The sequence below is a fragment of the Zootoca vivipara genome, chromosome 11, assembly GCF_965207765.1.
Source record: "Zootoca vivipara chromosome 11, rZooViv2.hap1.1, whole genome shotgun sequence".
NCBI classification, from domain to species: Eukaryota; Metazoa; Chordata; class Lepidosauria; order Squamata; family Lacertidae; genus Zootoca; species Zootoca vivipara.
Window position 1 is genome coordinate 49421549 of NC_142594.1, and position 12180 is coordinate 49433728.

The window sequence follows — 12180 nt, forward strand, 5'->3', positions numbered from 1 at the left end:
GTCATCTAGTCCAACCCCCTGCAATGCAGGAATTTTTTCCTAAGGTGGGGCTTGAACCCACAACATGGTTGAAATATTATGCTGATATGCAGCAACGCCTCGGAGCCGTCGTGACTGCGGCCGTGCCTTGCCTTGCCCTCGCCCACCTTGTCACCCCCTCTTGCCTGCCCGACCCTCCCGTCCTCTCCAGCCAAGCAGGGTAGCCGCCGCCGCCGTTGCCAGCCCCAGAAGCACAAGGTGGCCGCTGCCGCCGCTGCCGCCACCACGATGTCGTCAGGCCAGCTGGCCCTGTAGCCCCGCCCACGTTCCCACTTTGTGGCCCCGCCCCTGAATGATCATGGCTTGCCCCCCCCTAGTTTTGATCCTGGCTACGCCCTTGGCCAGATGCCCGTTTCTAAGGACAGGCATGCATCTTGGATGAAAAGGAGCTGGAATAAACAACCTGGAGCTGGAAAAAGGTCTGGCGGGGATCGGCTAGAAACTGCCTCTTCCCAGGGCAACATTTTATTTTATTTTTGAAACCGGAGCTTCATTATATATGTTTGCCAGGTCAAATGTAATTTGCCGGTTACTAAGTGGCACAGAACTTCAGCTTAAGGGCAGTAGTGGAAATAAGCTTTCTGATAAAGAGAGCTTACCAAAAGAAAAATTACCTGGTTTCTGAACAAAAAAAAAAGATAATTCTTCGCACATACCCTGCAAAGGTTAACGGTGAGGAAATAGATGCCCTTGGGATGCATGCTTGAACATACACGATTGGAAAGGATGGTCTTTTCTAGGTTTCCCAGAATGCTTTATCAAAAGCCTCCGGGGCATATCTCTCCCTCAGCTCCCTGTGTTCGTTAATACAGTCCACACCCTGCCTTATCAATGCCAAAGCTCCTGTAGATTAAATCATCCGGCCTGCACCCAACTTGCACTCAGTTTAGCATTCTGTCAGGGGCCAGTCCAGGGGCCTTCACCAGGAGGGTACCAGGGAATATTCAGGATTTGGGTTCGCACCTTACATTTTGTGACAAGGGTGGCTTAGGTCAACTCCAAGCAATTCTTATAAGCGCACCATTCCAAACGTCAAAGCGTGCGCGCAACAACAAACGCACTCGTGTGCACGACACTCAAGTCAGCTGCTCCTCGCCGGCGTTCGCTTCCGAGGGTCATTCTGGCCTCGCAGGGGCAAATCCCGGATTTGCTTCTCTTCGTAACGTGGGAATCGGTTACCTGAAGACCGAGTCGCGCGCAGGAGAGGGAAAAACACACTTGCTCGAGCTTCGCGCGCTGCCTGACAGCCGGTCTCCTTCCCCTCCCACCCTTGCCTCTCCTCCCGAGGCCGAGCCCTGCCCCCTCGGTGCGCCTTGACAAACAGGCGCCCTCCCCCAGTCATCGGCTAAGCATCCTCCAAGACCCTTCCTTGGTCCCGCCTCTCTCTCCCCCTCCCCCCACGATTCCCTCCCCTTCTCTCTCTTTGTATCAAACATCCGGGTTTCCCCCGGCTGGCTCCTTAAGTGCGTGTGCGCGCGTGTCTGTGTACATATACATACTGCATACCTAGATCCATCTCTCATAATTCTCATATTATATATATATATACATATATATATATATATATATACGCACACAAACACTCCCCCGCCCACCATCTCCTCTCCAATTCAGATCCCCCCCAATTGCAGAAGCCATTTTGGAATCGACTCAGGGTTTTGTTTTGCTTTTCTGCGTGCAGGGAGGGAGGGAAGGGGTAATGTATATATGCGCGCGCGTGAGTGTGTGCGGGCGCGCGCCTCTGTACATGGCAACTGCAGCGCCAGCCTCCTCTCCCCCACCTCCTCCTCCTCCTGCTGCTCCGGCTGTGGCGCGCGCGCTGCCAGCCCCCTTCCACGAGCGCCAAAGCCAACGAGCGATGCCTCAGAGCGGACCTCGCTACCCGCCAGTCCTCAGCGCCCCTAGCAGAAGCGGCGGTGCCAGCAGAAGCGGCGGTGGCGGCGGCTCTTCTCCTCGCTCTCTCGGCACCACCGACAACCACAGCCCCGCCACAGCCGGCTCCTCCGCTCTCCCTTCGTCTCCTTGCGCGGCAGCGGAGTCTCTCTTTTGCTCGGTGGCTTCCCATTGCAAAGTTTGCTCCGGTGCCGCCGCTGCTACCGCCTCCTCGCTCTTTCCCTCTGAGAGAGGTGGCCGGACTTGGGCTGTGCGCTCTCCTCTCTCGCGCGCGCTTGCGCCTCTGCGAGGGGAGATTTCCTTGAATTTCCTTCTTTGAAAACAAAAAGAGAGAGGACAATTCCGCGAAGGAGAGGGGGGTCTCTCTCGGTCTCTCTCCTGTTCATGTCGTGCCCCCTCCCCCTCCTTGGATGTCTTCTCGGCCCCCCTGCTGGTACTGCTGAAAAAAAGGCCGGCGAGGGCTTCTTGGGGAGAGGTCGCCGAGGGAAGCTTTGCGCGCCTGCCTGGCTCTCCGAGCAGCGCCACAACCGCCACCCCACGGTCGCCCCGGCGAGGAAACACTTGGCCAGCTTTATTTCGGGGTTGGCCCTGGTGGGGGACGCCTGTATCCCTGCGCCCCCGAACCGGACAGGAGCAGAAACCACCTGTCTGGAGGATTTTCTCTCGTTTTGAATCATCTCTCTCTCGGACTTCGGATACGTTGTTGGAAACTGAAGGATTTAATCTCCGGTGTCGTCGTGTTGTTGTTGTTTTTTAAAATTATTGTCGTTCTTAAGAAGGAGCCTTTTCTATTTTTATTTTAATTTTTAAAAAGAGCTTATATAGCTATCTATTTTTTAAAGAAAAGATCCCGTCTCTCTCGCCCCGGTATCACGTTCATTTCTTCTCGCCCCTCATTTTACGCGCTCCCTCCTCCTTGCTGAGGAGGAGTAAACAATAGCCACGAGGAGAAAAAGGAATATGATGGTTTCGTGGTTAACTTTCGCCTTCCTGTGGGGGACTTTCTGCACACGTAAGTAACGAAAAAGTTTGGGGTGGGCACTTCGGTTTTGTCCCTAGCCCCCCTTTAAAAAATTAAAAGGCTTGCAAACATTAATGGCGTTAAAAGGAACAAATGCACTGGAGGCATTTATTTTTTAAAAAACACGCGAAGTGGGGGGAAACGTAAGAGTTAATCCTGTTAGTTTTTTCCCTTTTTTAAAAAAGGGGAAAGAACGACAAAACTTTGCATTTGGTGGCAATCGTGTGGTGTTTTGTGTTTTCTCTCTCTCTTTTGCTTTCTAGCCTCTCCTTTCTCTCGCCGCGTGTTTTAATTGCAAGTCGCGAAGGAGGGGGCTTTTGCTCAGCATGATATTGATCAGAAAGGTGGATAATTATTATTATCATTTTTTAAAAGGGTGCTTGCCGAAATACTCTGTGTCTGGAGGCGTGCATTTGGAAACAAAGATAATAGTTGACATCAGTTGGAAAAGGAGGCATTTGGGGCGGAGAATAAAACGTGCCGAGTTTTCCCTTCGCCTCGAGTGCCATGTGTGTTTTCACCCCGGGGAAAGATCTTTCCCCGGGGTGAACACACACACACACACACACACACACACACACACACACACACACACACACACACACAAACACACAAGACACTCCAGGCCTTGGATTTTTACTACTGTATTTCTCTATAGTCTTGTGGTCTCTTTTTCCCTTTTGATTTTAAACTTGATCCCTTGAAAGCCCCTTTCCCACTCCCCATTAGCGTTCCTCTTGTTTCGGAAGTTCCCTTGGGGGTAGATTTTACACTTACTGTGCAACTTTCCTTTTAAAAAGGCACCTTTGAATAGTGTGCTTTAACAGGTCTGAAAGGCTGCCCACGTTTAAATCCAGCCCCCTTTCTCACCTGCCTCTTCGTGAAATGTTGTGATTCCTCAAGGTTTCGGGGGGGCTGCCTTTTTGCCAAGATGGTTCATATTATTTTTGCTGTGATTGTGTTAATGTATTGCAAAAAAGGGGTGATCCTCCTTTTCAAACTAACTGTAAAACACCAGGACGTAAGTTAATTGAATTTTGGAGAGGGTGGGGACGAGAGAACATATTGTCCCGCCCCTCTCGTGTTTGCCCCCTTTGTGATACTTTAAACTTTCGCTTTAATTTGGTAGCCTCTTTTTATTGTTATTTAAACCCTGCCTCCTACTAGCATGTCACGATGAAAGTTACAAATGTAAACAATCGGAGGGAGAAGTGAGGAGAGGCTTGGCAAGGCCTTTCCCCCCCACTCAAAGTGACTGTCCCAAAGGAATTTATTTATACTGCCTTGTGCTTGGCTCCTGGCTTTTTCTTTTCTTAAATTCTCTTGCTTTTGTTGGGTGCATGTGCATGTGTGTGCGCGCAACTTCATTTACATTCGTGCCAGCCTGAGCGTTGTCTGGCTTCTTAATTACTTTTTTACACTCCCCCCCCGTGGGGGTGGGAGGTGAGGTGGAGAGAGCTCGGTTTAAATAAGAGGAGAGCAAAGGGGACGGGAACGTGTATTGTAGTCCGGAGCAATTGATGTTTCGCAGCCCAGGGCTGCAACTTTTGTGCCAGACCTCTCTCTCTTGTTATGGAAATGCAGTCTTATTGTTGCCACCGCATTGATCCGCAGTAAATCTGCTTTTCTCTTCCCGCCTCCCATCCCCAGCCTTTCCTCTCCTGGAGGAGGAGGAGGCGATGGTGGTGGTGGGTTTCGAGGTGGCGAGGGAGGGAGGAGGGGGTTTGCGCCCTTTCTTTCTTTCTTTCCTTCCTTTCGATCTGCTCGCCAGAGCCATGGCTGGGTCCTCGCCTTGCTTTTGTTGTTGCCTCCTTGTTATGATGGCTTTAGGAGGTGGGGGAGGGGTCTGGAGAGAGAGAGAGAGAAAATCTCGCCCCTGGTTTTTATTTTTTGGTGGTGTTGGGGAGAGTGGGGAGGGGGGGCGGCTCTGTGGAGAAACGTGGACGGCGATTGCCGTCTCCATCGACGAAAACGCAGCGCGCGCGCAATACGCGCACACCCGCACCAATCTCGTGGCCACGGAATAATAACAGGCGCTGACGTAACTTGCCCGGCCCCATAGCAAGCAGCATGGCGTGGAGGGATTGATTTGTATCTTTTAAAGCAGCAGTAGCAGCTCGCCTTCCCCTTTCCAGCCCCGCTTTCCCACACTAGGAAGCTTCCTCCGCCCGCCCCATTCTTGCCAGCGTAAGGAAAGAGGGGGCTTATTCGCACATCACGCGTGGCGGGGGGGGGGAAGAAACGACACGTAGCTTTTGCCCCCCAACTTGTTTGCCTGCAGCACCTCCCTTGTTAGCTCGCTCCCCACCCTCCGCGTTGCTCTCTTTTTAAGGTTCCTCTTGTGTAGTAACTTGTCACGCTCTACACCAAGCATGGAGAAGAGTAGGCTACCCCCCACTCCCCCTACTCTGGGTGTATTGTATAATAAAGATCATAGCGGCGGCGGCGGCGGCTTCTGGTTTTAAACCGGGTGTGCTGCTGCAGCTGTTGTTTTCCTGTTTTCAGTGGTCCTTTTTTCCCAATGGGAGCTCTCTGTGCTGTCCGATATTTCTGGAAGGAGCAGGGTAGCTTCGGACAACAATGCTAGGGATGTGTGCTTGTGTTTCTACTCATGAAATCCAGCCTGCATGTAACCATACACCGCTCTGCTGGTTGGAAGCAGGGTTTTGTATACAGGAGCAATTTTTAGACGATTTGTTTCTCTCTGCGTACACATTCGTTTTATTTTCTTGTTAGCTGTAGTCCTGTGTGCTTATTTGCAGATAAGAGGGGTTGGCGGCTCTACTGCTTTGTTGTTTAAAACATAACTGGGAACAGTACACCACACTAGCACTCATAGTGGGATCAAATTGAAAGTTGCCTTTTAGCCTGCAGTCCTCTGTCTACTACACACTTACCTGGGAGTGACCTCGCGGTCCAAAACCACTTGGCGGTTTGCTTCGAGGGAAATGCTTTTATTGACTTTTAGGAAGTGTAATTTAAAAGGAAAAAAGGAAACACAGGCTTCGTGTGTGTTGTGAGACTCTTTCCAGGATGGTCAGTTGAATCGGGCAAGTGGGTGAACATCTGTTTTTATGAATGGCCTAAGCTGTCTCTTTTTTAATTAAGAAATATGGTATATGTGTTTTTGATTTGGAACAGGCCTGCCTTCTAGCCCTCTAGAAGACGCAGTTAATAAAACTAAGCAGAAGCTGTTGATACTGATGAAAACTCAGTACCACAATTCTATTGTACTTTGTCGGAAGATTAGGTGAATGGGGTATTTTTTTGTACTGTGAGAGAAGAGTGGGCTCCTGTATTTAAAAGCTGCTTGACCTCAGCTGCATGTGGTGGCATGATCTCTAGTAATAACTTGCTACAAATAGTGAAACATGACGGTCTGTCACTTTTTTAAAAGTAGCAGCAGCAAAAACACTGTTGTGTACTTTGAATTTTTTTTTGAGTGTCTGAAGATATGTTGATGAAAACATTATGTTCATGCCTCGTGTTTTGTTTGCAAATTTCCCTGCAGCCCAAATGTTCAGACATTGTGTTTGTCTTCCCCCCTCCCCCCCCCAATAAAACCCCATGCTATAATACGGTTTGTAGAAAAAGTTCTGTTGTACAGAGCACATATTGCTGAAGTGTTGCAAAACTTAGGGTATATATTTGTTAAATATTTCATTACACAGCAATGAATTGAATTCCAAACAGGTAAGTCTACTCTTTTTTCCCAGAGCCCTGCATTTATCCTCTTGTGGTTGAAGGAAGGAAGGAGGCGGTCTTCATTAGCTTGCTAATTAAACACAATGAAGTGCTGTAGCAAGGTTAATGGTGCTGGTCTTTAAAAAGACAACACTCCTGAACTAGTGTCCAGGATCCTATTAACAAAAATCTATTGTTAGATATAGATTATGCCACTCTAAATATCAGGACTCTTGTCTGGTCACAATGTTTACAACGAAAGGATGTTTTATGCACACATAACATTAAGGCTGCAATCCTGAGCACAATCCTGGCTCAGGTGCTCCGCCCGCCACTGCAGGGCGCTCCAAGCTCCTTGGCCGGGCCAGGCAAGGAAGAAGCAGTGAGCCCAGTGGTGGCGGCAAGCACGGAAGCGGCAGGGACGGCGGTGGACGAGAAGGAGTGCGGGGATGCAGCCAGCAAGGCGGGAGCGCGATCAGCTGTTAAGCGGAGCTCTTGGAGCGCCACTTCACAGCTGATCGCGCTCCTGCAGTGCCGGCCGCATGAGGTGCCTGTGGGGGTTGGTTTCCGCGGCGCGGAAGTATGCCTGCCATTGCTTACTTTATGACTACGTATTTAAAAAGGGGAAACGGTAGTTCTTAAAAACCTGGTACCTAAATGATAGTAATGACATCTCCCAGTGGGACTTCCATAGGCCTGCAGATATGCTTTTCAATGCACCTCAAATGGACCTCAAATGGTGTAAGCACCCAGAGAAAGACCTCATGTAGATTGTTATGGAAGAAGGTGGTCCATAAAATATCTGGGTCCTAAGCTGTGTAGGGTTTTTAATGATTATCTTCAGCCCTGCATGCAGCCACTGCTGAGTACATGCTTGTGCTTTCTAGGGCTGGGCGATGGTGTATCCCCAGCCAAACATGCAAATGTTGAAAAAAGCTGCATAGGCCCCAGCCGGCGAGATGTTCGGGGGAGGGGGGCAGAAAGGCTCCTTCCCCCAGCTGAGCCAGCCCCAAGTCCCCTGCTGCTTGCGCTGGAGCAGCAAGGACCTTGGTGCTCCTTGGCCAAGCTCCCTCTGTCTTCTCTGGGGGGCGGGCGGGCGAGTGAGCTACCTTGCCCGCTTGCCCACCACTCCCCAAAGACGGACCAAGCTGCAGTAGCCAAGTGCACGGAGCCCGCTAGTCTGCCTTCGCCTTCGCCTGTGCGGGTGCGCTGTCTCTTTCCTCTGGGGGGGGGTTGATCACCCCAGGAGGAACGACGCAGCCCACCCTGCCAGGCAAAGCTGCTGGAGGCTGCTGACGATCGCTGGGCCCATCAGCAGCATCAAGGAGCCCTTACACCGCCTGGCTGCCTTACACCGGGAGGGAGAAAAGGCGGAGGTTGCCAAGCAGGGGCGGGTTGGGGGCTCTGTAAAACTGCTTGGCTGAGGTGAGGGCAGCAGCGCGCTCCTCAGCCAAGCAGCTTAAAGAAGCATAGGAAGGAACAAGCCTTGCCGATTCAGCTTGCCAGGGCAGAGTGCAATGGCGGTTTCACCAGTGATATACCGCTGAGTGAAGCTGTTGTTGCAGTCTGCCCCCACATAATGGTCCTGAGCGATATATCGCCAAGGCACAGTGCAGGCATAGGCAAACTCGGCCCTCCAGATGTTTTGGGACTACAACTCCCATCATCCCTAGCTAACAGGAGAAGTCGTCAGGGATGATGGGAGTTGTAGTCCCAAAACATCTGGAGGGCCGAGTTTGCCTATGCCTGGCATAGTGTTTTCATTCAGTGGTGAGGAGCTTTCCACCCCCACACTTAAAAAAAAGAAAATCTGTTTATTTCCACTGCTCTGATGCAATTTGACAAGTTTCACCCCCTTTTCTCTCCCTCTCTCTTCTCACCGCTTTCTCCTTTCGATAGTGAAAAGGAAAACCCTCTTGTCGGTTTTACATTGTTAGGTGTGCAGCACCACAACGCACAAGCTCCATGCCCTCTCACTCCAGATAAACATTTAATGGAAATTTCCTCTATTGCTGTGTTATATTTAGAACTCTTATCTTGCTCCATCCTAAAAAGGTCAGGGCTAGAACACACAGGCTGCATTTGCACATAAAACTGAGCCATGGTTTATTGCAGATGATCAAGCAAGCCATGGCTTGTTTCTCTAATGCTTGATTTCTGCCCCGCACCCCACAAAGCTTTTCTTGCCTTGTTCCTCTGCCTTAGGAGAGTACCCGAGGTGGGTTGGCCAAGTAAACCATGGTTAAGCAAGGCGCTTGGGTTTGGGCAGAACACCAGGCCATAGTTAAAGCAAGCCACGTTTCGTAAGCCAACAAACCATGGCTTCACATCATGGTGTGTTGCTAGAAAACAAACCACAGTCTACTGAACAGGGTTCAGGTGCTCAGCAAATCATTATTGGGCTATAAAACCCATTATGTGTGAATCAGACCCCACAAATTGTGCAGTAGCAAGGGGTACAAACGGATACCTGTTTACTGAGATGTGATTCCCATTGAGCTCAATGGGACGTGCTCACAGGGTTGACTGGTGGAGAATTGCAGTCCAAGAGCCCTACAAGTTTGATCAGCACAACTTGCCAAGAGCAGATAATAAGTTCTACACAAGTGTGTCACGGTATCTATGACAAAAGGGTCTTCCTGGGACACATGAAAGACTTACGGATATATGCTCTATGGCAGGGGTTGGCTTGGGAAGTGAGTACCTTGCCTCATTGTCTAGTGGTCAGGACAACCTACAATATCTTAACAGCCAAAACTCTTGCTGGACCTTTGGGTTTTAATTATATTTATTTAAACAAATCCATTGATCTTTCAGTTTATTTAACTTCAGAAACCACCTCTTTAAGAATTGTGCAACAATTCACACATTGACAAAGAGACAGCTGTTTTGTGTGTGTGTGTGATTTTGTGTTTTCAAAATCCTCATTATGAAGTGGATTTTGTTTGGGGGAGCCTGCTTCAAAGTCTGTTCTTGCCTTTGTTTGCTCATTTAGCTGAACGAGTTGCTGTTTTGAGTCCTTGGTCAGTTGCACAGAAAGCATCATTCAAAGCACATTTTGCTCCTCAAAGAATTCTGGGGCCCTGTAGTTTTTTAAGGGTTGCTGGGAATCACGAGGGGTAAGCAATGCCCAGAATTCTTTGAGGGGGTAAAAATGACATTTGAATATGTTTTAAAGGTATAGTTTATATATGCAACAGTCATTAAGAGCTGTTTCAGCTCAGTAAGAGCTGGTTGACAAATTTAATAAATTTATTAAAATGTATATGCTTTATTTCTTTCAAAGAGCTCAAGATAGTGTCCATGATTCATTCTACCACTACCCTTCTCATGCGTGCACACATACAATTTTATCCTCACTTCAGCCCTGTTAGTTTGATTAGGCAGAGAGACTGTGGCTGGAGCAACATTACTCAGTGGGGTCCGTGCCTGAATTTGAACCTGGGTGTCCCCAGTCCTAGTCCAACACTCTATATAACAACTGCACCACACCTTTGTTCTCAAGTTTTGCAAAACCTCCTGCTAATCCAAATGGTCTACTTGCATAAATGTGAGCTCTCTGCTTCTCCTCCATGAATCGCAAAAAACGTAAGTTGATCTCCCCCCCCGCCCCCAATAAAAGATCTGGTTAGAAGTTGCTCTGATTTTACACAGCTCAGATGGAACAGACCAGTTGCACACAGTTTCTTGCAAAAATCAGTCCTGCTATTTCCACTGGAACTGAGTCATGAATGTGCAATTGTTTTCAGGATGTGCGTACTGTTAACTTGGCCTGGTACCCTTCTGCTGTCTGGAGTTTTTAATGGGGCATTTTCCTTGCTACATTTGTGAGTCCTCCAAATTTTGGAATGTGCTATGATGGGATTATGCCCCTGTGTCCTTTTTTGAGCTTTGCCGGAATAGTTTATTATGCCACCTCAAACAACAGTAGCGTATGATCATGTGCACATAGCAAGGTTATGTTAAGATACGCCCTATTACCATTGGTACAAACTCCACCTGTGTGTGTGTGTGTGTGTGTGTGTGTGTGTGTGTGTGTGTGTGTGATATTGACTCTCTTCGCTGGTGACAAATGGCAGGAAGGGGAGCAAAGATTGAAAACACATGTGGTGTGTTCCTGCTTTGCAAATGCTAGAGCGGTGAATACGGTAATAACATCCAGATTTGTTGTAAACCGTAATCCTATATAATAATTGCTCTTGCAGCAAGAGTTAAAGGCTTGCAGTGGTTGAAATCCTGATCCATTTAGGTCAGACGGTTTGTGAATGAGCTTAATATATACAGTAATAATAAGTGAGAAGTTCAGGCAGCGAATCTGGGCAGGTGCCATGAATTTAGTGTGAGAGGAAGGGAATCTTAGGCTGCAATCCTGTACATACTCTCACCTGTCACTAAGTCCCATTGAATTCACTGGGACTTGTTTCCGAATAGACTCAGACAAGCATAGGGTTCTGCACCATTAGGCTCACGTGTTCTCATGTGTTCCTTTCCTGGGATCTCCCTGAACCTGCTGTTTATTTCTTGATAAACACAATTCTCAGCAGAGTTAGATTTTGCTTTCATCTCAGGAAGAGGCTGGGCAGCGGCAATGAGCTGGAGATTCCTTCTTAAAATAGCCTTGCTGTGTGCAAATGCTCATACACTACACTGTTGTTTGAGGTGGCATAATAAACTATTCCGGCAAAGCTCAAAGCGACACAGCGGCTTATTCAGGAGCAGCCTTATTCAAGAACAGCCCATGTGCTTAAGAAAGTGTGCCTCTTCTTCCTGGATTTCCATTGGCTATGAAGCAGAAGCTTGCTTCTCACATGCAGCGTTCAAAATTCGCCAGGCGCATTTTGCACCTGACTATCGGTCACTTGCAACCAAGTGAAGATGCCTGGGCACCAAGGTTGCACCCGACATCCCCATCTGGAGGTGCATGCCTGGGGATTCTTGGATCTTGGCTGTTTTCACACACCAGCAACACATCCTGCAGTATTCTACCTGTTATATTTTATTTGCACAATCAGAATGAAAGTCAGGAACCAAAAAGTTGTAAGGGAAAAACACTACTTTTGAGCCATCTGGCCCCCAAAATGGCAACTAGGCGTTCCATTTTGGCGACTGTAACCCTGGTTTAAGGAGCCATAATGGTGCCTAGCTTATACCTATATCTGAGTTTCCAGCACTGCTCACATGTAAATGCTATTTTGTTTGCTTTTAAGCTTGCTTTTGGAATTTCCCCTCTTCCCGCTCCCAATTCTTTTGTTTTTAGCATCCTCAAAGGGTTCAAGGCAAAGTTCCATTCAGATAGAGAGCTAGAACTTCTGCAGAGCCACCTTGTTATGAGCCAGATCAAAAGTGCATCTAGCCATGCTTACCTTGACTGGCAGCAGCTTAGCAAGGGCTTGGGGGAAATGCCCGACTCTGCAGTACTTTTCAGCATAAGGAGCCAGGGACTTAATCTAGTACCTTTCTGTGCAGAGTGTGTATTTTTTGCACTGGAGCTGTGCCACTGCATCCTTGTCTCAAGCACAGGTATTATTTATTAATGGCATCAC

General features: G+C 48.6%; 1 protein-coding gene across 1 annotated transcript in view; it reads left to right on the forward strand.

Annotated features, from left to right (window-relative positions):
* Positions 1–1766: 1766 nt before the first annotated feature.
* The window catches only part of ACVR2B (activin A receptor type 2B), a 124926-nt gene continuing 114512 nt past the window's right edge, over positions 1767–12180 (forward strand). Inside the window, exon 1 of the mRNA XM_035130394.3 lies at positions 1767–2944. Within this exon, the coding sequence (XP_034986285.1) occupies positions 2893–2944 (52 nt within the window). The 5' untranslated portion in view covers positions 1767–2892. The remainder of the gene's footprint in view (positions 2945–12180) is intronic.